This window comes from Tachypleus tridentatus, chromosome 6 (genome assembly GCF_004210375.1).
Source record: "Tachypleus tridentatus isolate NWPU-2018 chromosome 6, ASM421037v1, whole genome shotgun sequence".
Lineage (NCBI taxonomy): Eukaryota > Metazoa > Arthropoda > Merostomata > Xiphosura > Limulidae > Tachypleus > Tachypleus tridentatus.
This window is the reverse complement of record NC_134830.1, coordinates 157308723-157323680: the sequence shown is the minus strand read 5'-3', so window position 1 is coordinate 157323680 and position 14958 is coordinate 157308723. Positions and strand designations below refer to the sequence as shown.

The window sequence follows — 14958 nt, the reverse complement described above, 5'->3', positions numbered from 1 at the left end:
ATTGTGGGGTAAAAAATTGCAAAGGCATTAGCATTTTAGAAATGCAGTAGTCGTATCTGTTAACAACGTTTGTTATTACTGTAGTTAAGATAGCCAGCCCAAAACCCCCATACAATGTATTATTATCTGTACTCTGAAATTCCTTCCATGAGGAATTTAAGGTATTGGTATGCGTGTATATATAACTGTCTATTAGTAAGTATATGTGAAATCTTTTGATACAAACTGTAGGTATTTATTGATTACTTTGATCAAAAGAACAACATCTTAGCTTTACCTTACACCATTAGCTCCTTTTAGAAGAGAAAAACGTTAGGAAGTTAAAAATATGTCCTTATAAGCTGATATAGTTTTGGTAAATATTATCATATAAGCATGAAATAGATATAACACACAACCATTTCTACACGTTGTTTAATATTCATTTTGTTACTGGCAGATCTACCTGAGGATCGTTGTCGTTTGTTTCGTTGCCGTCAAGGAAATGGTGAGACAGCATGTGTATGTATTATTCACCTTGTAGGTGACGAGATATTGGTATTCAGTAAATATACCCGTTCCACGCGCTCTGTTAAACGTCACTTTCTGTTTTCGCGTCTGCTTCACGTGCTGAAAATGAAATGGTTCTTAAATTTAAACCAATCTTCTGATCGCCACACCAACTTAAACTTGAATTCATCTGCGAAAATCCATTGAAACTGATTAAGTCACTTTCTCATAAGTTGCGACACTTTATTAATAAAGGGATAGTATTGCCTGTTGTACATATATATATAAAAAAAAAAAAAGAGGTAATACATTTACCACAACGATAACTTGGTTTAAGGCTATTTACGTGATTCAAAGTGCGTACAAAAAGGTTATGTTTTTCTCTTATTTGAACATTGCAAACATTGTTTGTCTTTTTTTTTAATTTCGCGCATCCATCCCTAATTTAGCAGTGTAAGGGAAGGCAGCTAGTCATCACCACTCACCGCCAACTCTTGGACTACTACTTTCACCGACGTTTTTTGACCGTCACATTATGACGTCTCCACAGCTGAAAGGGCGAGCGTGTTTGGTGCAATGGGGTTCGAACCCGTGACCCGCGGTTTACGAGTCGAGTGCCTTAACCGCCTGGCCATGCCGGGCCCATTTGAATATAGATAAAATGACGTATTGTTTTATTCAGATGTGAAACACCACAGTTAATACTGTCAATACTCAATATTAAATAAATATTTGAATAAAGAGCTTCGTAACCATCTCAGTAAAATGTGGTGTGAACTGGAATACATGAAGCTGTCAAACGTTTATTTGAATTTCAAATCCAAAGTGGATTGGCTATTTACATTACGTAGGATAATATAAGGCCCGAGTCATAAAAAATTAAAGCTTTACTTTGGCCTGATTGTTGTACTGTTTTGAAACCATGGAGACAAAAAATGTTGCGACATTACAGCGTAAGTAACTTTTTCATTTCGAGTTCTGTGTTATATTTTTTCTCTCCCATTATAAGTTTTAACAGTTATTGGGTGGAGTTGATAGAGCTCAGAATAAGTTTGACTTGGTTTTGTAGTTTATTTCTATATTGTATTTGAGACAACTGGACTTCCACTGATGGGGCCCCAGAATGCGCACGGCCAGGTAGTTAAGGCACTCGAATCGTAATCCGAGGGTTGCGGGTTCGAATCCCTGTCGCAACAAACATGCTCGCCCTTTCAGCCATGGGGGCGTTATAAAGTGACGGTCAATCCCGCTATTCGTTGGAAAAAGAGTTGGCAGTAGGTGTTGATGACTAGCTGCTCTCCCTCTAGTCTTACACTGCTAAATTAGGGACGGCTAGCACAGGTAGCCCTTGTGTAGCTTTGCGCGAAATTCAAAAAAATAAAACAAAAACTTACACTGACCCATACATACAGACGTGAAGAAAGAACTTTTCACACCTTCCTTCTCACATGTATTTCCTAACACCCAACTTCTACCTTTGCACGGGACAGTAACCTCTAAAAGACGCCATCGTAAAACTAATTAGGGGTATGTAAAGAAACTTAGTATCTCGGATGAGACAGTAATTTCCTCTCAACCCTGGACTGTATTCTTTTAACTCGCATCGTTAAAGATTGGATTTTTTCTTCTTCTTCTGACACTCGAAGTATTGATTTCGTTTGGTATGAGCAAGACAGACAGAAGCATTTATACCCAATTTCTGAATGGAAGTGTATAACGGTCACAGAAGTGACAAGCTTACGTCACTCTGCAGTCAGGAAGAGCAGATTTAAGCAGCCTCGCTAAACGAGAGACAATGTTGACGCTGGTGTTCCATTCTAGTTCGCGTTGCGCGTTATCTTCTGCGCTTAACTACATCTACGTACGCACAACACGTACACAGGAGCTCGTACTACCACGACAGAGTTCTTCGGGAATGCAACCCTAAAGGAACAGTTTTCGCCACTTCCGTATTTCGGAAAGTTACGGGCCGCCGCCAAGAATGGCTTACCGAGGAAAGATAGAAGGCGGCGGCACAAAGGACGCCCGGAGATATATTATGTCCCACCCTGTGTACCTCGTGGAGGAACAAGAAACGGAATGTTGTTGCGTGGCCAGATTGTGTCGCTATTGTGATTTCATCCAGGTAATAATATAAGTTGTAACAGCTGGTTCAAATGTTGTGTTCATTTCTTCCCTGTCTGTATGACTTGTGAACTTACCTGTGTAACAGTATATATAAATTCTGTCATTAGCTTTTTAATTTGGCGCTGATTACAGATCTTCTCGATGTACAATGAACCTTTAAAGGGTTTTTGTTTAGTTTCTGACATTAGAAGAACGAAAGTTAAAGGTCAAAACTGAACCTCTTTACGAAAGTTAAAGGTCAAAACCTTTACGAAAGTTAAAGGTCAAAACTGAACCCCTTTACGAAAGCTAAAGGTCAAACTGAACTCCTTTATTTTTCATTGTTATTTTTTATCTTCGCCAAAATTGCGAGGGATGGGGGGTAATTTCAGTATACGTAGATAGAAGGCATGTATTTATGTATACCCAGCTCATGATCTCCATGACACTATTTAGGTGGGTATCGACTGAAAATACCTTACGAAAACAAGGTATCTAAACACGGCACGGCAATAGATGTGTCATAAGCAGTACGTTACCTTATTGGACTTGGGATTTTGTCCCGTCATGTATAGGCAGTGTTTACTGATCGATAAATGGTCAATCCTACAGCACGAGGGTTGGTTTAGGTAGGCTGTAACGTATCCATGTTACAGAAACCTTCTAAATAGTGACCTGTACGCCCACACACACACACACACACACGCGTGTCTTTCGTTAATAATGTAAACCAACTTACGATTCTGACGTGTTTGGAAACAAGTATACAGGTAGTATATTCATTAATGTGTGTGTGCGTTGCGAAAACCTTTGTTAAAAAAGTTTATTTGGTTTTAAACTTGTAAATGAAGTGATGAATAAATCAGAATTAGTGTTTCTGTTGTTTTATTTTCACCATCTGTCTGTCTGTTTATCTGGTACAAGCATATTTTCCTATCTCTAAATAAAAGTAGATAAATGAATATAATTTTAGTGTAATGTGCTCTTCAGTCATACCTCTACTGAGTTGGTTTATGTGTGGTGACTAAAGAACACGTTATGACCATCGGTGTGATTTTCGATAATTATCTGTTTTCCAGTTTCAAAAAAACTTTAAAAACATTTTGCTCAGCTATCTCATCATTCCGTTTAGGCCTGGCATCGCCAGGTGGGTTATTGCGTTCGACTCGTAACCTGAGGATCGCGGGTTCGAATCCCCGTCGCACCAAACATGTTCGCCCTTTCAGCCGTGGGGGCATTATAATGTGACGATTAATCCCACTATTCGTTGGTAAAAGAGTAGTTCAAGACTTGGCGGTGGGAGGTGATGACTAGCTGCCTTCCCTCTAGTCTTACACTGCTAAATTAGGGACGGCTAGCACAGATAGCCCTTGTGTAGCTTTGCGCGAAATTCAAAAACAAAAGCAAACAAACATTCCGTTTATTAATATATGTGGGAGTCCGCGTTAAAATGTAGTCTCGCTAAATTTGTGAACATTTTACGTATCGTATTATGATATTCTGCTATTTTTGCGATAAAGAATTTTTATTAACGTCTAATCAAAGCAGGCTACCTATGTATGTTACAACCAAAGATTAAACCCACTAATTGATATAGCTCGTTGAATATTCTATTCATATTTGACGTATGCAGTGGCTTAAAACAAGATGCATTAATTAGAATGCATTGTTTCGTCATTTGAAAACAATAGCTCCGTCAACGTTTTGGCCGGAATCTCGCAGGGTTTGGGTTGTTTAAAAAATATATGTAAATATATGAAAAATATTCGTAATGATATGTACTTCCACATTAAACATTTTAACCAACGTTTGTTAATTAATTAAATAACACTAGATAAAAAGTGTAATTTATAAACAACAACAATTCATACACCACCAACAATTACTTGTCCCTTGAATATTATTATATATTTAACGTATCTCAACATTACACACTTGTAACTTTTGTATTGGTAAAACTGAATTTCAGTTATATTTGGTAAAAAAAAATTCGTAGGTCAAATAAACATTAAATAATAATCTTCAACGAATGTTTCTTTTTTAGGTGGCGCTCCGATATATATATATATATTTTTACACCGACACGAAATTCGGTTGTAACGAACTGTTAATGGCTTGTCTCGACAATAGTTTCACATTCTGTTATAGGAACTGGCATGGTATGTCGGTCGTAACACTTGACTCGTAATCTGTGGTCACGAGATCGAAACCTGTCATCAAACGTGCTTGTCATTCTCGCCGTAGATATGTTGTGACTTGGCGGTCGTTCCCAATTTTCGTTTATAAAAAGTAGCCCAAACGTTGTCTATGGTGATTTTCCACACTATTCTATCACTTCACAGTTAGGGACGGCTAGCACTGATAACCCTCTGATAGTTTTGCGCAGAATTCATTAAACGGATAAATAGACTTTCAGTGGGCGGAGCACAGATAGCCCACTGTGTATGTTAACAGCGAACAAACGGCTATCATTATTATTTTACAGAGTTATAAACAGAGCTTTTCTCTTCTTATCGAGATTATTATACTTGTTTTAAATTTTACAGGCATGCGCAGATGAATTTTGCAAAATTTCAGTTTGGTAGGTTACGAAACAAAAACTTTTGTTTGTTTGTTTTGCAGAATATCAAAACAGATCGCAGCTGACTTTTGAAAGTGTTATCTTAGCTGTTACTTTGAGAAAGTAAATAAAACTGAGGGTGTTTGGCGTGTGTAATGCCCTTCTAGGGAGAGATGTATTATATGTATCGGAAGTCATATGGTTTTTCAGAATAATGCAGTTTTTTTGAGACTGAATTACAAATTTGCCTATTCTATGTTTGGTTATGTTCTGGACGCTTAGACGTAATAAAATTGTAACAAAAAATGGGCTTGGTGTGACAAAGGAGTTGGCGTACCCAAATTATGAATTAGATAATTCATGGCTCATGAACCGTGTCCGTTATCTCACTGTTCGATTAGATAAGAGTAGTCATAGAGTTGGCGGTTGGTACTGTTGAATAAATGTTTTCCCTTTATAGTTTTTACTCCAAAATTCCCCCCAGTGGCTCAGCGGTATGTCTGCGGACTTACAACGCTAAAAACCGAGTTTCGATACCCGTGGTGGGCAGTGCACTGAGTTGCTTTGTGCTTAATTTAAAACAACTCTCCAAAATAGAACACGGCTGTGTGAAGCTTTGCGCAAAGTTCTCAAAAACTAAGTCCTTTGAAAAACCACCTAATTTAGAAAACTGAGGGGGTGTCCTTTATAAATTGAGTAGGATGTTTTGGTTGATGGTATCTTCAATGTTAATAACTTTTATATACCACTGAATTTGAAGCAAACACTGGAGAGGTGGGGGACTGTCATGGTCTCATGGTTAAAGCATTCGATTCGCGAGATTGAAACCCGTCATCGAACATACTCTCCCTTTCAGCCGTGACACGTTATAATGTAACGGTCAATCCCGTTATTAGTTGTTAAAGAGTTGGCGGTGGGTGGTGTGTTCTCTAGCTGTTCCCAATTTTGAAGTGACAGACCAGAAAGAAGGCAGCTTTCTGTGTTTGAAGCCTCTGGTGGTTCAACAACAAGTGTTGAGGGGTCATAACGGTAAAAACCGGGTGTTCGATACTCGCATGGACCCAACATGGATAGCCTGTTTTACAAGTTCGAGCAGCACAGGTTTCACGAAACCTGATCCTTCGCCGGTCAATTTAATTTACACATGTGATACATCTCTGCATAATATTTTGCAAGGAAGTCTTTGTTTTCGACGTGAAAAATAATTCATTATTCAGTGCCTTCTGATAAACCAAACAGTATCTCATTATATATGTACAAACGGCTGGTATGGGTTGAGAAAATATTTTACATAGAAGAGCGAACAACGTTTCGACCTTCTTCGGTCATCGTCAGGTTCACAAAGAAAGAAAGAGGTAACTGACCGATGGCTGACCACATGTTTGAAAGCGGTTGTGTAATTAAGTGTAGGAATGTAGAGGGCGTGCTTAGATGTTTGATTATATTTATTAATATAGGTATAAAGGCGTTCATTTATATTGGTTTATTTTGGGTTTAAGTTGTTGTATAAGTAAGGCTTCTTTAATTTTACGTTTGTTTATGTTTGTTTCTTTATTTAGTATTTGAGTGTTTTTTATGGTTATGTTGTGTTTATTTTGCAGTGTCGAAAACGTGAAGGTGACTTTTTGTGTTCTTTGAATCTGGTTTCCATTTTTCTACTTGTTTCTCCAATATAGAAGTTGTGGCAGTTATCACATTGTATTTTATAAATAATGTTGGTGTGGTGTTTGTCAGTGTAGTTTTTACATAGTATAGACCTCAGTTTTGTGCCTGGTTTTTAAACAAATTTGGTATTAACTGGAATGTCATATCTTCTTATTAGTTTTTGCCAAATGTTGGTTATGTTTCTGCTGATGTCGGGAATATATGGTATGCAGCAGTATATGGTTTCGCGATTTTTTTTAATTCGTGGGATATATTTACTTTTGTTAGTATCCCATTGTAATGAACATTATAGTAACTTGCTCTGCTGGACTCCAGATCCTCACTATCTGTGGGCCCAGCATGGCCATGTGGTTGAGACACTGAACTTGTCATTTAAGGTCACACCAAACATGCTCGCCCTTTCAGCAGTGGGGGATATATAATGTTACGGTCAATCCCACTATTCGTTGGTAAAAGAGTAGCCAATTAGTTGGCGGTGGGTGGTGACGAGTAGCTGCCTTCCCTCTAGCCTTACACTGCTAAATTAAGGACGGCTAGCGCAGATGGCCCTCATTGTATCTTTGCGCGAAATTCAAAAGACAAACAGACCTTACTATTCATAATTTTCTAACAAAATCATCAGAATTAATATACGGTTTCCAACTTGAGACAATTCATAACCTTCTTTAACAAAAACGTTGATCGGAAATAAAAGATAACTTACGTACATAGCGATTTAAAGTTAGTTTCATATTTTTCCATTTCCTTTCTTCGACCTCGTGTCATCAGGTCATAATTAGTTTGGCTGCATCCACTTATGTAGTTTTCGAGAAAGACAAAGAGTATACAGCTTGTGTTACCTCAGATTTGGCCCATTTCCAGCGATCTATCCTCTTAAAAAGTATGTACAATATTGATCTACAGCTCTCGGTTCCTTAATATACTTGATTGATGCGTATTATCCTGTTCTGTACCAGATTGTAATGTCACATGCATGTTTTTGCCCACTGTCTCCCTCTGGCGGATATATAATCATCAAGTTCTGTGGGAATTTTCAACTGAAACCGATATAAAATGGCAGTTTTCGCTCGGGAACGTTATATCAGGGAACTATAAACAAATGTATGTTGCTTTTTCATGCGTTTCTGAAGAATACAGCTCGTTGGGCTAAGACATTGCGCACTAAGGTGCAGTTAAAAACAATGTCGGTATCTGTCGGTGTTCCTTATGCTACAGCATTTCCTAAGAGATATTTATCATGTTGTTTGGCGTATTTTTATTGTTAACTGTGTAACTAAAAAGTAACCTAGCATGTAGCGCACTTAATAAATGGAGAGGCGAGTTTATGATACAAAATGGCTGTCTTCATCTAAGGATACGCATAGATCGTGTGTAGAAACACAAGTCTCTGTGCATCTGTTTTTATATGTTAAGTAGCAGCTAGATTTTGGTCTTGAAATGTTTTAGTCCTATGTATGTGTGTATGTTAGAGGGGGAATCGAATAATTCTAAAGTAGTTTATTTGGGAATTTAAGATGAAGTTTAGTATCATGTCACTTAATATTCATCATATAAACCTATTGGATCATCGTAATTTTTATGTTGGTCAGTTGTACCGTACGTCACTGAGATCAAATAATATGCACATTGCTTCGTTAAAACCAAATACTTTTTTTTTAAGCACTACGAATGAATACGTTGATCATAAGGAATTTGTTTGCCGCATAAAGAACCAGTTGTGTTTAAACGTTGCAAAACCTAACGCATAGATTTTCCATCGTTAGTGTGGTATATCGAACCAGTTGCGTTTGGATTTTACAAAATTTAATGTAACAACTTGCGGTTGGTTTGTCGAGATGTGACGAATGAATTGAATCTTGATATTGCAAAACCAAATGCACCAATCTTCTGTTCGTCGTATAATGAACAAACCAAATTAATTGTGACGTCGCAGAATCTTAGGGTCGATTATCCGTGAATTGTTATGACGTAAGCAGGTAGTTGAACCCTGAAATATCGTGTCAGTTTACACGTAACACGCACGGACTAAATCACCTTATCTTAATGTTAGGATCAAGTCCACATCCCCCGAGACCATTTGCTTGGCTTCTGGGGCCTTCGCAACAGTAAGAAACTGTTGTTAAGTGTCCCCATGCAATTTTGCTTCACGGGTCCTTCGAGGTTTAGTTGCGACTTGGAATACGTTTTTTTTTTTTTTTTTTTTTCCGCCATTCGGATATAATGCACTCGAGTGATGTTAAATAAGTACGCCATGATCTCTGGGTTACCATCATTTTGTATCGGATTTTGTCAGTCGAGTTACCAGCTTACAAGCTAAGTTTTTGGGTAAACAGCTAGCGACTTCTGCTTAAATTTAACGTAGTTACCAGGTACGTTTTTGGGTAAAAATATAGTGAATTCTTGTTAAGTTTAACGAAGGTAAAAACAACGGTTGTGTTTAGTCGATAAACCTTCCCCTGTTTCTGTCGATACATTTCGTTATCTGTATGTACGTTTGTTGCACTCCTGTCCACGTGAGAATGATGAGCAGACTATTGTATTGCTGGCCCTTCTTTTGTTTTCATGGTGCACGTTTTAAGGTGTATAAAACGAAACACAAGTCGAAATTCAAGATGTCCTTCCTTTATTAGAATTCAGTGGTATAACAACACCAGAATTTGTACTTTGTTGACCGCTTTCAGTCGTTATAACAGTATGGTCAATCCAACTTAAAAACAAAACAAGAGTTGTCAGTGGGGTTGACTAGTAACTTTCCCTCTAGTCTATTACTTTTAAAATAAGTGACGACTAGCGCAGGTAGTTCTCGTGTAGCTTGGCGCGAAATTTATGAAACGAACAAGTTCCGTCGGTGATTGGTTTACGGGCACGTAATTTTTTTTATCCTGACTTTATTGGATGTTACGTTAGCTTTGGTCTTTCTCATCAAGTAATTTCAACATTTTCGTGTGTAACTGAGATGACTCCATAATTCTAACAGACTGTAATAGAGTCACACTTTTCTTCGTAGCTACTGTTATATCTTATTATCAGTTTTATTATTTTGTTTTTAAATAAAACAACGAGGTAGGTAGGTAGATAGAGAGAAAGGAAGTGTGGTTGTTATACCAAGCTTATAAGTGCTTTACGTGGGAGTTATATCTCTTTAGAACTGGAGTTGTGCCTCGTGGGTTAAGGGTAGAGATTATAATAGGATTTTAACCCTCGAATAAAGAGCAGCTTGTGCTGTGTGCAAACAAACGTACGTACACGTTAGTTTTCGGAGTTCGCTCGATATCGTAAATGTTGTTTAGAAATGCTACGACCTTCTTCGGTTTTTTCTTTTCTTTAACCATGTCATGAAAATAGTTTCGTCCCAGTTTCTGATGTAGTGTGTGTGTGTGTGTGAATCCTCCCATGTGTGAAACTTCACAGAAAATTCTCGGACCTGACAACACTGACAATCTTTTTTAATACGTTTAAAAGAAACCCAAGACTTTCGAATAGTTCACTGTTCTTCACAATAAAAGTAATCAACTGTTCGAATTTTGTTTGAAAACATTAAAGCTTCTGTAGGTAATCTTGTGTGCTAACTTCTTAACGAGACTTATTTGTGATTGGTAACACTGACATTCTTCGTGGTTACAGTGTACTGGTTCTCAAACCTGGTAACACTGACAGTATTTGTTTTTTTATCAGTCTTAATTTTTCGATGTTGGAATGACTTCTGCTTTTCTAATTAGAAAACTTTTGACGTTCGTAATGACGCCTACCCCCTTCCCCTCGTGCAAAAATGTTTTTGTGAGTGACTGGAAAATAAAACAAATAACGTTTGTGTGTCCAAAATCTTGTACACCATTGAAAGCACCCCTGTTGTCTCGTTTTGTCTGGGTTCTGTGTTCACTATATGGAAAAAAACAACAACAAACAGTTTGCTTTTTACTTTATTAAACGTTTATTTTTCCTTTTCTACTGTTTACGCTGTAAAAATAGCGCCATCTGAGAATTCTTGGAACAAGCAGTCCAGCGTATATGTTTTTAAATTTTTTTTTCTGAATAGAATTGGTAAGGGTAATTTTTTTAGTGGTTAATATGTGTTTTCTAGTCTGTAAAGTTATAGTTCATACGGCTTTTTTGTCAGGTCTTGAATAATAATAATAGTAAAAAAAAGACGTTACACTTTCTCAAAATAAATAGTTAAAGTTTTTCTGTGAAATCTATGCTTTGTAACAGCGAAATAACACGCTGTCCGCCTACAGTACACGTCATCTGTAAACGTATTTTGCTACAGAAAGTCATTTACAACTTCTGTTACTGTAGTTTCTCTCTTACTGCTGTAAACTAGATATAAACATTGTATTTAATGTTATTTATGTTTTTAATTCAAAAATTAAACTCTGTTTTACTTTGATTTCTTTCTACAAATTTTAACAATTTTAACTTTTTACCGGTTGTTTGACGCTAAAAAAAAAAAGCCATAAAACGCCTAACCAACCAACTAACTATGAACGTATTTACATATTTTAAAACTCGTTTGGTAAAAGTAAATATTCGAGGTAATTCGGTTAACTCTATCTAGCTAGAATGAACTATAATATTATAACAGCTTACAGGAACGTGCGTAGGAATTTAAGTTTCATTGTTATTTGACGAGGAAAGGCACGTTCGTTTCACACATTTTATTATACGTTTTTTATTATAAACCACATCTGTACACACGCACGTACGTCGCATACATGAAAATAAACGTTGTACTCGACCAGAACGCCAAGCCCGCATGAATATAGTTACGGAGGTAAGGGAGACGAGACCTGCTTGTCTCCCTTGTGGAAGCCCCTGCTAATTAGGTATGAATGCTTTTTGTGATCTAAGTTTGACTAGTTTACTATTTGTGACTCGTTACGGCACTGTAGCAGTGTGTCAGTGCGTTACGAATCTTCTGCTAGGGAGTGAGGGACCAATCACTTATTTCATAAATTATTTATGTGCTATTTACTTTCAATTCGATTTTTTGTGGGGGGCGGCTTTTCTTCTAAAGCTATACGTAGTTTGTATATTTTTCTGTCTTGTTCATATTGTGGTATATTTCTTCGATCTATACTTTAACAATTAAAATCCAATTTTTTTTAAATTTGAGACCATCTTCGTATAAACGTATAGACATTTGATATTTAGGGTTTCCTAAGCTTTTTACCTTTATTTGTTTGTTTTAGAGCAAACCCCGGATTTTAACGTTGAAACTCCTTAATTAATTATGGCTGTCCTACCGATCTGTGTTTTTCACAAACATTTGCTCATGTTAGCAAAATGTTATTTTTTAAAATTAAAATTAACAATACAGTTTTAACTTTTAAATACACCTATTTTAAAAATTGGATGGGAATTTAAGTACCACTGTAATATCGCTTGATGAAGTGAAACATTATGACTAGGATATGTTTCTTTTATAAATTTAAATTAATATTACTTAGGAAATAATTGAAAAGGCTACATTGCTTTTATCCGAATCAAATTAATTAAAAACTTGTATTTACGAATGAATTATTTGAAAACTTCGATTTTTCTTTCTGAGTTTGAATATTTTTTTACGACGAATGGTAAAATATATTATACATATTTCGTTTCCAGTAGAACTAAATTTTATGATTACTTGTGATTTTGTTGAATAATTAATTCAAATTTAGATACCTTTATCTGATAATCATAATTACTTAACTCTATTCTAAGCTGGGCTCGACTCGTAATCTGAGGGTTCGAATCCCCGTCACACCAAACATTATTGCCTTTTCAACCATGAGGGCGTTGTAATGTTTCAACCATTCACGCTATTTTTTTAGGTAAAAGAGTATCCAAACGTTGGCCTCTAACCATCTAGTCTTACACTGCTAAATTAGAGACTGCTAACGTGGGTAGCCCTCGTGTAGCCTTGGGTGAAATTCAATAAAACTTTTCGAAATTTTTTTTTTTTCTGCTTCAGTTATCAGTGCAGTCCAGTTGAAGGCTATGTGCGCACTGCAGATGTTTCTACAATTTTGTACTAATAGATAAGAAAGAAAACAGCTGGTCAGCACCACTCACAAATCTGGTGCTACTGGTGTATGACAGAATAGCGAAATGTGACGGCTACTCTGATGGTGAACCCGCGACCCCTAAAATACGCAACGTGTTTTTACTATAAACGTTAGCAAATCGTGAATTATCTGATTCACAGTCCGGGCGTGTTAACCACTGGCCACTCCCAGTTTACTTCGTAAAAAGCTTATTATTAAATTTATTAGAATTTCGAATATTTTAAAATATATTTTATTATCGTGGCCTGAACCCATGAATTATTCTACACAAACAACTGACCTGTGTGTGTGTGTGTGTGTGTTTAAAGTTTCGTGTAATTTATGGTGGTCTATCATTTACGCTGCACGTTTCATAGACATAAAAAAGCCCTGGTGGTTTATTTAGAATAAAGTCGTTTAGGGATTTTTTTATGTTTGTATGTGTATTTATTAAAAACCTCCCATCTCACGTGTATTTGAAGTACTGTCCTTTTTCCTATGCGTATAGTACACTCCCAAATGTAGCTTTTGTATCTAATAATGCTATGGATGTTTTGAACCTGTTCCACGCGCACAGGATTCACCACCGTCTACTTGTGTGCCATAAAGAACATCGGTTTTTAGTCGATGATTGGTGAGAAGTGAGTGAAGCGATAAGTACAGACACTGAGCTGGAAAGCTATCTTCTTCTGACAGCGCAAAGCGCGTGCAGGGAATGCACCATTCCCCCTCTAGTATGTAGGTGTTACGACCTCTACTAAGTCGTTACGATCGCTTACGGTTATTAGATGCCAGCTCTAACATATTGTATGGTTCAGTAAACCACCAGAAGATGCACAGGTCGTTTGATGGTGAATTGTAGCAACGAGCATGTAAGTAAAGAGCAGGCTTCCGAAAACTGTTACCAGCGCTCGAGTCTCGTATGAGATTGGTGCACGTGCTTTTCACGGAGTCTAATTGCTTCGATCCATATGTTTTAACTACAAGTGTAAAAAAGTTCTGCCACTGTTAGCTGTTTGATTCCACGTGTTTCTTTTGCGAAGCATGTTAGAAGCACAGTGTGGTACACTGGTTTGGGCAGGAGTGAACATCGACGGTCACGCTGACCGTTGTGCACTTCGACATGACACCGTACAATAAAGGAAAACAGTTTTACAAGAATTAGTGCTATTACAACATTCGGATGCAGTTTGTGGAGCGATAACACGTGTCTTGGCAATGTTTAACTACTGAGCAGCTTCCAGGAAGAATTGGGTATCACGGACTGGTCAGCCGATCATCGGTCATTTCGTTGAACACATAAGAAATGTTTCGTAAGGATGCTTGGCATCGCGCGCTTCTCCGAAAGAAATATTGATGAACTAGAAGCACATGAAGTCGATGAATGAACTAGTATTACTCCATCAGACCATGAATTTGAAACAAGCCACTTGCATTAGTATCCGAAAAGATCCTTGTTTTTTCCCTTATTGACCAACATTATCTGATCATTTATTAGGTTACAGTCTCGGTTGTATCAGATGACCATGAACTCCAGCAGTGGACACTTGCATGTGAAATCACATGACTAGTCACCTGATAGTTGCTTCCTGTAATAATAAACCCGGGGATGACAATTATTTAATAATAAAAGTTGTGTCTTGTAGTAAACCCGGAGATGATAATTATTTAATAATAGAAGTTGTGTCTTGTAGTAAACCCGGAGATGACAATTATTTAATAATAGAAGTTGTGTCTTCCAATAAACACGGATATTACAATTATTTAATAACAGAAGTTGTGTCTTCTAATAAACACGGATATGACAATTATTTAATAATAGAAGTTGTGTCTTGTAGTAAACCCGGAGATGACAATTATTTAATAATAGAAGTTGTGTCTTGTAGTAAACCCGGAGATGACAATTATTTAATAATAGAAGTTGTGTCTTGTAGTAAACACGGAGATGTAGTTGTGTAAAACCGGAGATGACAATTATTTAATAATAGAAGTTGTGTCTTCCAATAAACCCGGAGATGACAATTATTTAATAATAGAAGTTGTGTCTTGTAGTAAACACGGAGATGACAATTATTTAACAATAGAAGTTGTGTCTTCTAATAAACACGGAGA

At 36.9% G+C, this 14958-nt stretch overlaps 1 protein-coding gene across 1 annotated transcript in view; it reads left to right on the top strand.

Annotated features, from left to right (window-relative positions):
- The first annotated feature begins 2395 nt into the window (after positions 1 to 2395).
- The window catches only part of LOC143254224 (transmembrane protein 47-like), a 54817-nt gene continuing 42254 nt past the window's right edge, over positions 2396 to 14958 (top strand). Inside the window, exon 1 of the mRNA XM_076509017.1 lies at positions 2396 to 2614. Coding sequence (XP_076365132.1) covers positions 2471 to 2614 — 144 coding nt within the window. The 5' untranslated portion in view covers positions 2396 to 2470. The remainder of the gene's footprint in view (positions 2615 to 14958) is intronic.